Here is a 15,758-nt window from a genome sequence, read left to right on the forward strand (position 1 = left end):
TTGATTGAATTTGCTGTTTAAGCGGAGTGTTTTCTGAGTTATTAATCTTATTTTCCAGCATTCGTACGGATTTATTCAGTGTTGCGAACGCCAGGCCCGTCTCTTTTTCCACTTCAGCCAGTTCAGCGGCAACATCGAGCATCTGAAGATCGGCGATCCGGTGGAATTCGAAATGACGTACGACAGACGCACCGGCAAACCGATTGCCAGTGCCGTAACAAAAATCGCTCCAGAGGTAGTAAGTAATTATATATTTGGGGGAAGGCTTGTGCATTATTTTAATTGATCGGGCCCGATCGTTTGAAAGTTGGAACGCTTACGCCGGAACATTTGAACTACTTTTGTATTTCTGTACGCTTTGGATTTTTTTCTTTAATGAGGGTTGATTTAAGTTGTTTCTTTTAAGTAAATATATTAAAGGGAAATACAATTAATGGGATTGTTTATAAAGTAGAAGGTATTGTTATTGGCTTAGAATGTTTTTGAGTACGAGCTAATCGAAAATGCATGATATAATAGCGGTGAAAATCGCAATCGTTCCGCACCATTGATATTGGTCCTATATTATAAATATACCATCCTGGACACTTCATCTGCGTGGTCTGTATTTTAATGCATGCGACATAGATAAGTATGAATGACCAGATGACAGACAGAGAGACAAAATAAAAAGCGGCATACAGCGTTTAGTTTTTACGTATGTAGAAAAAAATAAACTATTTTAAACTTTCATGCATACTACTGAAATGAAGATAAATATATTTACGCTAAATATAATCTATTAAAGCTGTAGTAAAATAAGTAACTAACTATTAGTGAAAAATAAAGTTCCAACCCTAGATGCAACATTTTTCATTAAGGCCAACTTGTGCGGTTTAAAATTTTGATGCTAAATCCAATCCTATCAATGTATCAACCCAACTTATCTCTTTTTAATACATTTGATGTTTCATTAAGCTGTCTACATCACTGTCTTACACGTTAAAATCTAGACCACGCAGTTTCGATGACCAAATCGGTATATGACCAGTAGACAGACAGAGAGAAAAAATAAAAAGCGCCATGCAGTATTGCCGGTTCGTATATGAAATAATATATTAAACGAAGATAATATATCTAATGTATTTATTAATTCTCAATTGTGTTAGACAGTTGGTTTACAACTTGGATTAAGAAATCTGCAGTCATTCTTTACAAATGTCATAGGAATAAATATTCATTTGTTTGTTTGGATTAGTCAAAAATAGTGCTAGTAATCGTATTTTAAGTTGTAAAGCTTTGTTTTAAAACTACGCAATGTCACGGGCTACACGCCATACAACCAATAAAATTTGTACTGAATATAGTACAAATTTTATCAGCTGTCAATTTTGAGACTTAGTTACTAAACTATCAACAATGATTGTTTGTCTTGTAGTTTCGCCAGTCACACAACGTAGTTCTGAGACCGAGGCTTAAAAAGAATCTTTTGCGGCTGTAGAAAAATGGGTAACTAATTGTGGACATTATGAAGGCCTAACTCTTGATGTAACATTTTTCGTAAACGCTTACTTGGCCGGTTAGAAATCTTGATGCAAAATTCGGCAATACCGCATAGATGAAATGCACCAACAGAACTTTTTTTTCTTTTTAATACATTTGATTTTTCATTATGTCCTCCTCACTGTCTTACACGTTAAAATCCAGACCACGCTTCTAAGGTGAACTGATCTGTATATCGTCCTCTTAGATTAGTCTATGCCGATTTTCTTCAAAGTTGATATTTTCAGACAACTATATAATAAGGCCTTGCGGATTGAATGCAGAACTAATCTGTCCTGTCCTATCGTGGTAGCTCGTACGCGGTTAAGAAACCGACATAACTTTATAGCGTTTTTTAAACAACTACCACTGCGAACGGCAGCTTTTCATCGGAGAGCAGTCGTGGATAAGGTATTTCACTGGAAAGGAAACCAATTAATAACAATAAACGAAAAATATAGATATTGGGCGCCAGGCATGAACAGAGTAAGAAAACACAGTTGCATATTACTTAAAACTAAAACTATATTTATTCATGATGTTCTTTGATGGTAAATAACATTGTAGAATTTTAATCATTATAGTGATTAGTTTATGTTGAAGAAAGTTATGTCAAAAATAATATTAAATACGTTCAATGAAAGACTATGGAAAATACAATATAGATAGAGCTATAGAAAATATAAAAAAGGTAGCATTACTTTAATTAATTTGTTAAATTTTATACGATATTAAATCTAAGATGTTGCAAGTCGTAGATTCTAGAATCGGTTCGGTTATTCGTCTGTTAAAATAACGCTATTTATATATAGAAAGTAATACTATTACAAGACGTAATGTTCGCAAGGAAACTAAGATCTAAATCATATTTTAAATACTAATCTGACATAAAAAAGTTAACCGCTAGATGTAAAGTCTGTACGATATTATTCAAGATGTATATTATTGTCTTAAGACTGAAAATGTAACACATGAAAACCAGAACTTAAATCTAAACTTAGCTGATTGTTCTTGAGGCAATCCTGCTTCAAACAGTAGCAGCGTGAGGTGGGACTCGTATCTCTATACTCTCTCCGGCCAATGCAACAAAAGGAGCCAGGATGAGGACACCATGAACCAATACATCCGTAACTATCGACTAGGCTTAAAAACAGGAACGAAGCAGCATGGAGCTTACGCTACATCCATGCTGGAGCACTCTATACATAAGAGAAACCATCCCTACATGGGACACTCGTCCACAGGACATCTGTACATAGGAACACTACCCGTACGTTGGAACACTACTAAGACCTTGGATAATGCCCGTACCTTGGACACAGTCCGTATCTTGGACCCTAAAAATACGAAACTCGTGTTTAAAACCTACCAAGGTGTAATAAACACAATAAACGTACCTCGAAATACTTCCGAAGGCTCAATTATAAACAAAAGAACTGTCCTTTCTTCCATTTAACATTCTGGAGGACAAAAGAAAACCAACGTGTCAGCAAACACCAAATACGAGTTGAGGCGGGCCAATCCAAAACTCTACCCTAAAAATACGCAGTAATAATATCGAATCAAAAAAGATAATATCTTATTTTTACCTGTAGCTTCGAAATACTAGCTGATTCAAATTATACAGAAAGATTTAAATAATTGCAATTTCTCTAAGCAGGGTTTTGAAGGTGACCGTCCGGCCAGAGGCCAGACCAAAAGTGAAGTTAAGCGCGGAGAGCGAAACCTTGAAGCAATGTTGACAGCGCCTCCACAGAGCAGTGAAACGATAACAGGATTGTTGACTAGAGAACGTAAAAATTACGCCAAGCGCCTCAAATAAAATATCAAGCCTGATCGATACGGAATCCGGTGACGATACGCCAGACATCATATATCATATATAAAAAGATATGTAACGAACTAAAAACGTTACAGCTTAGGTTAGTTCTGCATTCAATCCACAAGGCCATATTATATAGTTCTGCCTGAAAATGTCAATTTTGAATAAAATGGACATAAGCTAGTTCTAATCTAAGGGGACAATATACCGTAAAAACATGGTATGTTGCGTTAAAGTTATTAATGAAAATCTAGCAGAATTAGCTGAAAAAGTTTAATCCTGACCACTGAACATCAGAAATGTAAAGTTCTTATAAATAGATGTGTACAAATCCCTCAAAAATTTTTAATAAAACATTAATTATTCATTTTCAAATTTCAAACCTAATTTACTAAATTTTAATAGAGTAAAGTAATTTTTAGTATTTCGTAACCTAAAACACTTTCAAATTAGCGATAAATGGAAAAGAACTATAGTTTTTCTAAAAAAAATTAAGATTTCTAAGACAATATTATGAATTAGACTGTGATCAGTCTCTGAACTGTTTCGTAACTTTACTTGCCAGGCAAAGCTGTTAAAATAAAATCGCATTTCTATATTTTCATATCTGTGTGTTCTTTATCTTATCTATTCTTGTAATTCCTGCTCATTTAATTGTTTATATACAGTATAAAATCAAATGATACAAATATAATAAATATAGTTGTATTTGTAACTTTCTATAACTTGAAATGGTTGATTTTTTACTTGCATCTTGTACGTAAGTAAAGGAAAATACCAATACGGACAGTAAAATTTGTGCATGTAGTTTGCTTGTTGTTATACACATATTGCTTTTATATTATTTTTTGAGTATTTTTTAAGTAATATCTTTCTTTAAAATAACATATATATGATCAAAATATGTAATTCAATTCATAAAGATTCAATTTTATCATGGCACTCATTATTTGTTTCTTGCACTCGTCATATATTAAAAGATTCTTTTATATACAGGGTAGCCCATCGAAAACGTTCCGCAAGGCATAACGGCCAGGGTAATTTTTTTTTCAGAAAATTCAAATACACGTCAATTTTGTTTGTGAGGGAGACAACTTTTGCCCCAAAAATGATTGCAAAATCTTCAGCCCTCTAAGCGGGGGTGTCATCCGAAGGGGGGTCAAATGGCAATGAAAAGCGCTTTCTATTCTCTATATTTTCCCGCTTCGTTTTTGAAAATCGGTCTAGTCATTGAGAAAATATGAAGGATTGAAATTTGAAAAGTTTATTTAAACATTTATCAGAGTAAATGATGAGGATAAATTCCTTCGATCAATTTGCTGTTTTTTGTTATTATTTCTAGATGTTTTCGCATTTTTTCACTTGCCACAAGGTTGAATGATCAGGTGCAGTAGTTGCTAGATAGCTGTTCTGTGTCTTGTGCGTTGAATTTCTCAATACCGTTAAACTTTTTAACAATTATGGTGTACTCACTTGCAGAAAAAGTGGAAATAATCGAACTTTATTTTAAAAATAATGAATGTGGCAATCGGGTTGCGCAGATATTCAATGAACGCCATCCTAACAAACGCCTTTATGGCAAAATTGTTCGCGAGTTAGTAGTAAAATTTCGCGAAACTGGTTCCGTTATGAATAAAAAGAGGCAGAGGGAAAATCCTGTAGTAAATGAAGCTATGGAGGTATTCGTATTAGGCCAAGTTGCCAAGTACGCTGAGTACAAGAAAATTAGCCAATGAGACCGGCGTAAATCGTACAAGCGTCCAAAGGATATTAAAAAAAGTTCCACCCGTACAAAATTCAGTTGGTACAAGAACTCAACGAAGACGTTTTATAATAAAGTAAAATAAAGTTTATTTTTAAAATAAAGTTCGATTATTTCCACTTTTTCTGCAAGTGAGTACACCATAATTGTTAAAAATTTAACGATATTGAGAAGAACTTCAACGCAGAAGTCACAGAACAGCTATCTCGCAACTACCGCACCTGATCGTTCAACCTTGTGGCAAGTGAAAAAATGCGAAAACATCTAGAAATAATAAGAAAAAAACAGCAAATTGGTCGAAGGAATTTATCTTTATCATTGTGCGCGTTCAGGGACGGTCAGCGGCTGAGTGGCTGAGTAAAGCGGTTCCCTAAACGGTCTCTTTTTACACACAAAAACAGTCAACCGCTGAGCAAAAGTCTCAGCGGTCAGTCAGCCGCTGTGTTCCCTGAACGCGCACATTTACTCTGATAATTTTTTAAATAAACTTTTCAAATTTCAATCCTTCATATTTTCTCAATGACTCGACCGATTTTCAAAAACGAAACGGGAAAGTATAGATAATAGAAAGCCCTTTTCATTGCGGTACCACTTGACCGCCCTTCCCATTTGAAAAAAATTGGGGGATGACACCCCCGCTCAGAGGGTTGAAGATTTTGCAATCATTTTTGGGGCAAAAGTGGTCCCCCTCATAAACAAAATTGACGTGTTTTTTGGATTTTTTGAAAAAAAATACCCTGGCCGTTATGCCTTGCGGAACGTTTTCGATGGGCCACCCCGTATAAGGGTGTCCATATTTTTACTAATTTCTGTTTTGGTTCAATAATTTAGAGAAAAATTGCATGCTCACATTTCGTATAAATCTTTACACAGGGTATAAATAAATTTACGTACCAAACATTTTTGAAAGTGATTGTTTTTTTTTTAAATAAGAATGGATTTTCGTATACAGTTATTTGCTTATATACGGCGAATCAAAACTACGTTATTTTCCTTAATCTCACTTTAGACAAATCCGTGTTTCACATTGACCAGGAAAGGCAAACAACGCAACATAAATAAAGCAAAATATTTTATTAATAATAATTTCAATAATTTACACCGGAATTTTATGCCTTAAAAGCAGGGTTGGAAAAAATCATGATTTTTAAAAAAGAAAAGTCAGATTTTTTTTAATTTAAATCAGATTTTTTTTATTTTAATTCAAAACAATATTTGAATCGGATTTCCAAATGACTAGGACTTATTTCCAATTAAAGACCTATCCTAAATGGCTAAATCTATACCCCGATAACGATAACATTAACAATTCTACGGGGCGTGTAATAAATACCAAAATACAAAAACAATATCACAAATATTTATTATTTTTCAGGAGACGCTGGTTATTTAACATAATTTGACACAAATAACCTTTAATTTGACAAGAGTTTGACAAGTTTCAAAAATCTTAAGTCGAGTTCATACGCATCTGCGACCGAAATGAATCAATAAGACTGGTTAAAAAGAACAAAAGACGACGCATGACAGATTTATATATAAACCCTTTCATAGTTAAAACATTAGATATTTTTTTAGTGAAATAATTCTGTCATTGTTTATCAAAATCTTTCCCGAGTCGTAAAACGGAATATAGTAGGTAATGACTGTTCACCCAGTTTTAAGCAAATATTATCTTTGTGAGGAAATAATATATGAAAAACCCCTCTTATTTTTCGACAAACAATCATTTCATGGATTTTCGTAGATTGCGTCAAATTTATTAACTCATCAAATTTAATAAAGATACAATCAATTTAACACTTAAATGTTGTTATATTCCAGGTAATGAGTGAAGAGCGTGTAACCGGTACCGTTACGACAGAGGTTAGGGGCGAAGGCTCGGGGGGAGACACTATGGGCAGGATCAGCTACGAGAATAGGGGCGAGTGCTTCTTCCTGCCTTATACGAAGGACGACGTAGAGGGAAACGTAGTTTTAAGGTCTGGAGATAGAGTTAGTTTTCAAATTGCCACCAATAACAGGTACTTTCATAATTCGCTTTATTTAAACCTTTGAATAAAAAGATTAAGGAAGGAGTATAATGCTATCCATGTGTTCATGCATGGTCGATGGAACGAGGACTCTTGGGTGAGGATCCTTGACAGTTCTGTTGACACATTTTTTCTTCACAGTTTGTTGACGATTCATTAGACACATTTGAATTTGATTTGAAATTTTGTAGATTTGTTAGTCTTTACTGAGCTTATCTTATGTTATTATTTATTCTACTACTGATAGTTGTTTAAAGGTAGTAAATCTAGAAGGAAATCGTGGCAGAACTTAAATTAACAGTGACACTATTGCGATTTATCGAAAAAGACTGTAAAATAGTTGGTTGTGTAGCGTGCGGTAGATCTCCGTCAAAAATCGAGGGAAATAATGGAATAACTTTTTGCTAGTAAGTGACTATATAAAAAAACGATCATTTATGAAATTCGCTTAAAATTAACTAATTATATATTTTTTCTTGTATTTTTGCTTATATTTACTACTTGTCAAAGAATTTAGATACTTCATGTCAGTTTGACTTACCTGCCTCAGTAGAGCATCGGATGTTTATGTTAATAAACAATTAACACAAACTTAACACTTCACATAGCTTATCTATTTTTATTAGAATTATAAATACATTTTTATAACAGTTTTAATAACTACCCCACGTCTACCCTACATCAACCTACATCATATTTTTACACGTTTTGAATAAAATTTGAAGGCACTGATAAACCGGAATTTAAGTCGGCCATTTTAGGAGCCCGTTGGGTTCGATATAAGATTTTTGATATGTTTCTTCCTTAATTTTTTTATTCGAAGATTTAAACAATTATTTTTGTTACTAAATAGGTTGTCTGGTAACTATCAGATCAATCAGAACACTGTAATAAGGAACAGATGTCATGGTAATCACTTTGAAACACCTTTTTTGTCATTTTTATTTGACTTTATTTGATCTTTTTTCTATGATATTAAGAAGCCGTCCTATGCTGGAAAATGCGACCTGTAAGGTCTGTTAGTAATGTTCTATGTTCTATACAGTGTGTCAATTTTAAAACTTCCCACTGTTAATATCTTTCTTGCAGTTAAAAATTTGAAAAATTGGAAAGACACCTCAATTTTATTAGTAAGGGGGACACTTTAAATGAATATTTTTGGCCTTTTTCTTTCAATCCCTTAGGAGGGGTAGATGTCACCCTTACAATCTTAAATGGGAATGGGGGTCAAGTGGCACATCGTTTTAAAGGACATTTAATTCTCTTCTCAGCGGTATCCTACTTTGTTGCTTTTTATCCAGAGATTTTCTAATAATCGCATTTCAAAGATGCAGAAACAATTAAACATGCCTGCATTGAGATTTTGGTTTTTAGGCTAGTGTTTACACAAAAATTATTGCAGAGGATCTCCTTGTAGTACAAATGATTAGCAGGTTAGGCAACATGGAAGTAGCCATTACATTTTTCTAGAAGGTCGAAATCCGAAATACTAATAAACAGAAAACATCATAAACATTAACGTTTCCTTTCTCAAATTCGAATGAGTGGCAACCTCTAATCAGTTTCACAGGAGGAATTGTTAACATAACATTTAAATTGTTAACTCCAGCTCATTATTTTTTTCCGGTCCGACAGTGGTTAAACGAGAGATTTGCAGGTACATGGATTGGCAGAAGGGGACCAACTGAATGGCTTTCAAGATCACTTAGACTTTTTTTGGGGGGGGGGGGACATCTTAAATCCATTGTTTATAAAACACAATCTACAGAATGCCAAAACACAAATCAGAATGCCAGTCAATTCCCGGTGAAATTTTCCGAAATGTTAGGGAGGTGTTTGACAGACTTTATTACTGTTTACGGGAAAATGGACAACATTTTGAACAACTTATAAGATAGGGCGTAAGTGGTGTAACCTAATCTTCTAAACATTTGTACTACAAGGAGATCCATTGCAATAACTTTTGTGTAAACACTAACCTGAAAACCAAAATCTGGCACGTTTAATTGTTTCTGCACCTTTGAAACCCGATTATTCGGAAACCTCTGGATAAAAAGCAATAAAGTAGGATACCACTGAAAAGAGAATTAAACGCCCTTTAAAACGGTGTGCCACTTGACTCCCATTCCCATTTAAGATTGTAAAGGTGACATCTACCCCTCCTAAGGGGTTGAAAGAAAAAGGCCAAAAATATTCATTTTAAGTGTCTCCCTTACAAATAAAATTGACGTGTCTTTCCAATTTTTCATATTTTGAACTGCAAGAAAGATATTAAGGGTGGGAAGTCTTAAAATTGACACACTGTATATTACACACACATTTCCACGCTACCTATGAGGTAGTGTACTCGGCGCGTTTCTTTAACGTGGTTTTCCCGGTAGGCCTATTACACTAACGTTTTTGACGAAGTTTTATGGGAATATAATCTAATCTCTAATTCTTTGATTCTAGTTATTGATTTCTCTTGATATTTTAGTCTGATTCATAACTTTCGAATTCAGCTTCAACAGTCATGTATTCTTTGATTTCTTGTTCTCCTCCTTCTTGTTCTTCGTGTATGTTCACAAATTTCTCAAATGAACATGTCAGCTGTCTCTTCTACATCAACATTCGAGCAAGACTGACCTATGCGATTAGTATATGCTGCTGAACAAAGTAATCCTACTTATCTGCATTCACATTTAGCACTACAGCTTTTTTTGCAGTTGCAAAGAATAGTATTAAGGAGTTTTCCCGAAGCAGGTAGCAGTAAAGTTTGAATCGGTTCCAAAATACTATCAGTTAATTTCCAACCCCAGTCTTCTGGGTTCAATTGATTACCTAGCCATATTTGAACCTGATAGTAGACTCGATGCAAGTGTTGCTGAGCTGAAGCCGATGTCGGAGGAAGACAAGATACGTTTTTTTTAATACCTCCTTCTCTTTTTCCACTAGGGGTAACTTGGGTGCGTGCCACGTTCGTCTAGAAAACCCCAAACATCCTGTCAAGTATCAAGGAGTGGTGTGTTCTCTGAAGGACAGTTTCGGGTTCATCGAGCGCGCGGACGTGGTCAAAGAGATCTTCTTTCATTTTTCCGAAGCCAAAACCAAAGAAGAGCTCCGATTGGGCGACGATGTGGAATACATCATTCAAACAAGAAATGTAAGTCGAGCGTAGACGTTTTATGTTATTAAGAGTTTAAAATCAAAAATATGTTTTTTTTTAATTCGAAAATTTTCTAATGCCGTTTTTTAGGGTAAAGAAGTTGCTTGTAATATAACCAAACTACCTCCTGGCACCGTTATTTTCGAGGACCTGAAACCCGACACCCTCAAAGGACAAGTGACGAAGGCGATCGACAAGAATTTGAGGTCGACCAACGAGCCTCTACCGGGAAGGATCACTTATAAAGTGGCGGATTCGAAAGAGATCAGGGAGATTTCGTTTAGCGAAAAAGATCAAATGGGAGATTTTACTTTAAGGTAAGATTTAAATAAAAATGCATTTTGATACCCTCACGACTATAAACCATTTTTGCGTCAAAATTGTTCTAGAGAAGTCTGACGTAATCAGTTCACGAATTTCATTTTTTACTTTAAAATTTTAGTTTAAGTTGATATACTTTATCTTACACACACCAGGGTACCTATTCTTGAGTTTCAGGGTGTAGAACTCCCGAGAGAAGTGGGCGTGGTAATCATAAAACTGGTAGTTTCCGTATTCTTGAAAAATATTGTGGGAGGGAGTAAGAAACTGGGGAGATGCTTGGGAGTTAAAAGTTCTCTTACTATACAGCGAGGGAGAGAGCAAACCTAACCCAACTTACCCTATTTTATTACTATGTTTTTTGTTTATTCGACTGTTACAGACTTAATATTTATAGATAAAAATGTTTCTTTGAATGTGTGTAAAAAATGTTTTATACAGGGTGGATAGAAATTTAAACTTGTCATTTTTAAAATTAGTAAATGTGCATTTGTTTGAGAACCAAAATTAAGGGAACTAAAAAGAGAACATTTATCTTCTCTTAATAAAAATCAATAAAGTTTTCTTATGTATAAATTACGGTTATAGTGGAATATGGATAAAAACTCCTAAAAGTATATATATGTTTTGAACAATTTCAAATTTAGATATTAGTCGTTTTTGTTTGTACCCGCTGTATTAATGTCCTTAATTTGAAAATAATACGTCTCTAAATAAAGTTTCTGTATTGACTAAAGTGCAAGACAAGCAAAAAATTCTTTTTGTTGATCTTACGGGAGGCACAAAGACTTGGGACACAAACAAATCAACCTACATTTGCAATCGTTCGAAATTTTACGTTTTAAAGGAAATTATATCTCTAGACGCGAAGTACTCAAGCCGAAGTCGCTGACCATAAAATAAGTAAGCCGCTGACTGTCAAGATTTGCTGTAATTCTATTGGTTGTACAAACCGGCAACGCTGTTCCCCGATTGTACTTCCTCCCTTATAATCCTCGGTGCGTTCGGTACTTCAAGAATACGACATTTCGTTTTCGGGGAGGTCGAGTGAGGGAGCATTCCCCGGGAGCTCCCAGGGACCACTCCCTTCTCTCGCTTTCAAGAATAGGTACCCAGGGCGAAAAACGGGTACCTTAAAATTTTAATCTATTTTAAAGTTTAATATATTTTGTTCTAATGAACCGATTTTGATGACTTTTTTTGTAGTTATTTGACTTTTTAGTACCTCTTTCTAAATTAAAAATGAGTTTCCATCCGTCAATTATACGAGAGAAAACAAAATGATATTTTGGTGAAAGTTTGAAACACCCTGTGGAAACTGTTAACAAAAGGTTTTTTTGGGGATATGTTAAAGACAGTGTTTATAAAAAACTCGACCCACTATTGTCGATAACATGAGAGCTGCTTTTCGAGGTAGAACTGCACGCCTTTTAAAATGAAAAGATCCTTTTGAAAATACAATCATTTTATGCAGTTAACAGGAAAAGAAGCATTTGGAGCATTTGATTTCATCTAGCTAATTTTTGTCACATAATTATACGTTTATATCTAGTTTTAATTGTGTAATAATTAAAATATGTTTTAAATGTGTATTTTTTTTTACCGTTGAGTATTTTACTCTAGAATCTTTAATTTTTGTTAAATTAACAAAATGTATATCACAGCCACCTAGATTTTAATCCTAAAAATTAAAATATCTAGGAAAATCTTTGTCTGAGGGATAGGCAACCTTAATAATATTTTGAAGATATATAATTTCTCCATTGAACACCGGAATAATATACTGGGCTATTTAAAATAAAGGAGTAATTTGCTTTTAAAAGTGACTAATGTTTCATACATACATACATACCGCCATTACTCGCTGACGAGTATTTGACACGCATCAGAAGATGGTCACGCAAGGCGTTTTCTTTCATGAGCTTTCCTGGACTGAAAAGCCCGATACGTGATATTATCTGTCTACCGCACTCCAGACATTCAAAAATCTCATTGCTTTGTTGCCTCTTTACTTTTTGGTTGTCGCTCTTAACTGACTTTACAATTCTTCTCCATTCCGTTCTATTGTGAGCTGCCTCTTCCCACTCATTCTGCTTGTTAATTCCCTTTAAGTTTTCGTGGAAAATATCCCTGAACCTTTTGAGTTGTCCACCCGGCCTCCTCTTACCGTCTACAAGCTCACCGTAAATCAGAGATTTTGGTATGCGGTTTTCTTGCATTCTGCATACGTGACCAGCCCATCTTAAGCGGGACTTTGTAATCATGACTTCAATACTCTCGCAGTTAGCTTTTTCAAGGACCGATACGTTTGAGATATGATGGAACCATTTTATTCTTAAGAGTTGTCTAAGGTGTCTCTGTTGCAACTTGTTTAATGCGTTCATGTGTCGACGGTACGGCACCCAGGTTTCGCTTCCATATAACATGGTGGGAATTATTATCGCTCGGTACACCGCAAGTTTCGTTTTTGTGCTCAAGCCATGATTGTAGAAAACCCTGTCTTTTAATTTCCAGAATGCTCTTGAGGCGCTTCTAATCCTGTGCTGAATTTCACAGTCGATATTGGTCTTTTTCGAAATCAAACTGCCGAGGTAATTGAATTCCGCTACATATTCCAACAGCTCATCTCCGATTTTTATAGCATTGTTGTGATCTTTCGGGGGAGTGCACATGATTTTAGTTTTATCGATGTTGAGCTTAAGTCCCAAGGCCTCGTATGCCCATGTATATGTGTTCAACATTTCTTGCAATTGCTGTAACGTATTTGCAACTAGAGCACAGTCATCAGCGTATTGAAGTTCTGTGATGAATTTTGTACGTGTTTTTGCCCTGAGTCTTTTTATGTTGAACAGACCGCCGTCGTATCTGTATCTAATGCCCAAACCTCTCTCCTGCAGTTTGCTGTCCACTATAATGGAGAGCGCTGCCATGAATATATTGAATAGGAGAGGCGCTAAGACACATCCCTGCCTAACGCCTGTGTTTGTTAGGAAGGGATCGCTCAGGTGATTCATGATATGACACTCTTGATTTGTTGTTGTTATGGAGGCTTTTACACACTGTAAGAAATTTGATGGGTACTCCGAACTTTTTCATAATTGCCCAAAGTGCATCTCTGTTCACAGAGTCGGAGGCTTTTGTTAGGTCGATGAATGCAACGTAAAGTTTAGACTGCTGCTCTTTTACTTTTTCCTGTAGTTGCCGGATGGAGAATATGGAATCGACGGTACCGCGGTTGGTGCGAAAACCCGTTTGCGACTCTGGGAGGATTTTTTCTATATGTGGGTGCAGGCGGTTTGACATAATTTTTGTAAGAATTTTTCCTCCGATAGCCAGTAGTGAAATTCCTCGGTAGTTTCCGCAGTCTGATGCACTTCCTTTGTTCTTAAATATATTCACTATATTCGCATTGCAAACGTCCTGAGGTACCTCTCCGCTTTCCCATATGACATCAAGGAGAGCCTTAAGATGACCAATAAGTTCTTTACTTGCACACTTATAGATTTCCGCCGTAATCGCGTCACAGCCAGCTGATTTGTTGTTTTTAAGCTGTTTTATGGAATCCTTTATTTCCTGTTCTGTTATTGGAATGTCTAATACATCGAGGCTGTTATACTGAGGTATTATGTTGAGTGCTTCTATATTGGGTTTGTTTTCTTGGTTAAGAATATGGCTGTAATGCTCTTTCCAGCGGTTTCTGATTTGCTCTTCCTCTTTTAGAAGTTCGCCATTTTGTGCCATGATTGGGCATCTTGCCTTCTTAGTTGGACCGTACACTTCTTTTACAGCCTCGAAGAATTTACGATAGTCGTGATGCGTGGCATACTCCTGAATCTGACTAGCTTTTTGCGACCACCAGTTATCCTTTAGTTGGCGCAGGTTTCTTCGGAGTGTGTTGTTGACTGCCTTAAAGTTGTCTGCTAGTCTTGGATTTTGTGGATTTGCAGTGACAATAATGTTTCATATTAATTAATGTTTCATATTAATTTTGTCTCACCCTGTATAACTTTTCGGGTCAAATTTCAATTTTGTTACAATGGTTACTGTAATTAAATATCAGGCTATACAAGGTCAACTAAAATTTAGGTAGCTGTTATCGAAATTTAAAATTTACTCAAATTTTAATTTCAACTTTAATTTTTACAAAATGTGAAACATGTCAAAATCCTTAGATTTTAGGTATATGCCTCTTTAATAAAACTCACCTTTATTTTTTTCCTAGAATCCGAAAATCAATTAATATATAGGGCGTTCCATTAGAAAAAACACAACTTTGATGTGGAACTTTTTTGGGGACACCCTGTATAATTGTATATATTTTTATAAAATGCTTTCAGTTAATCTACGTATGCTGCCAAAATTTTATTTCAATATAAACTACCGTTCTCCTTGGAGCCTCCGCGGCGTATGAGAGGCGCCACCCTGTATATTACTGTTATATGTCATTTTAAGTTAAAACTTTGTATTGTTTGTTTGGTTTTTTTTAATTTTCATCTGTCTGTGAAATGGTATATTCTCTCACAAAATAGAGTATATTATGACTTAGTTTAATTGATGAATAATAATAATAAAATGGTCTTTATTTCCAAACCAGTAAATAGAACAATTTAATTATGTATAATGACAGAGGATAAGTAATAATCAATAATGTTTAATAAGGAATGTTTTAATAGATATGGAGATTGGGTCAAATTTCAAATTGCAACTGACAGAAGAGACGCTTTGGATCGTGCCACTCACATAGTATTGCTGGATGAGAGTTTTGCTGCTTCTGGAGAGAAACGGGAACAAGGTGTCGTTGCCTCATTAAAAGAAGGTGAAACAACGAACAAAATATTTTCACTATGGTGATTTATAGCAAATACTTCATTTAGGTTTTGGATTTTTAAAATGTGTCGACCGGGAACCTAGATTATTTTTCCATTTTAACGAAATTTTGGATGTGAACAAGACAAACGAACTTCAGGTGGGTGATGAATTCGAATTTACGGTAATTCAAGATCCAACCAACGCATACTCATCAACCTCTCACAAGGACAACAGGCAGAGTGCTATTAGAATGAAATGGTAAATATGATTCAAATTTTAAATACTATACAGGGTCCGGCAATAGTGCGTCGGGCATCTCTAGCTCCTAGAATAAAAAACTTTGGA

General features: G+C 35.1%; 1 protein-coding gene across 2 annotated transcripts in view; it reads left to right on the forward strand.

The window, feature by feature from the left end:
* LOC115889732 (cold shock domain-containing protein E1) overlaps positions 1-15,758 on the forward strand; it is a 66,051-nt gene that overhangs the window by 33,684 nt on the left and 16,609 nt on the right. Inside the window, exons 5-10 of one of the 2 annotated variants that reach the window (XM_030909797.1) lie at positions 59-238; positions 6,930-7,129; positions 10,073-10,280; positions 10,374-10,600; positions 15,278-15,420; positions 15,479-15,671. In XM_030909797.1, coding sequence (XP_030765657.1) covers positions 59-238; positions 6,930-7,129; positions 10,073-10,280; positions 10,374-10,600; positions 15,278-15,420; positions 15,479-15,671 — 1,151 coding nt within the window. The remainder of the gene's footprint in view (positions 1-58; positions 239-6,929; positions 7,130-10,072; positions 10,281-10,373; positions 10,601-15,277; positions 15,421-15,478; positions 15,672-15,758) is intronic. The other variant, XM_030909798.1, reaches the window with a different exon arrangement.

This window comes from Sitophilus oryzae, unplaced genomic scaffold (genome assembly GCF_002938485.1).
Source record: "Sitophilus oryzae breed Bouriz unplaced genomic scaffold, Soryzae_2.0 scaffold_845_pilon_pilon, whole genome shotgun sequence".
Classification (NCBI taxonomy): domain Eukaryota; kingdom Metazoa; phylum Arthropoda; class Insecta; order Coleoptera; family Curculionidae; genus Sitophilus; species Sitophilus oryzae.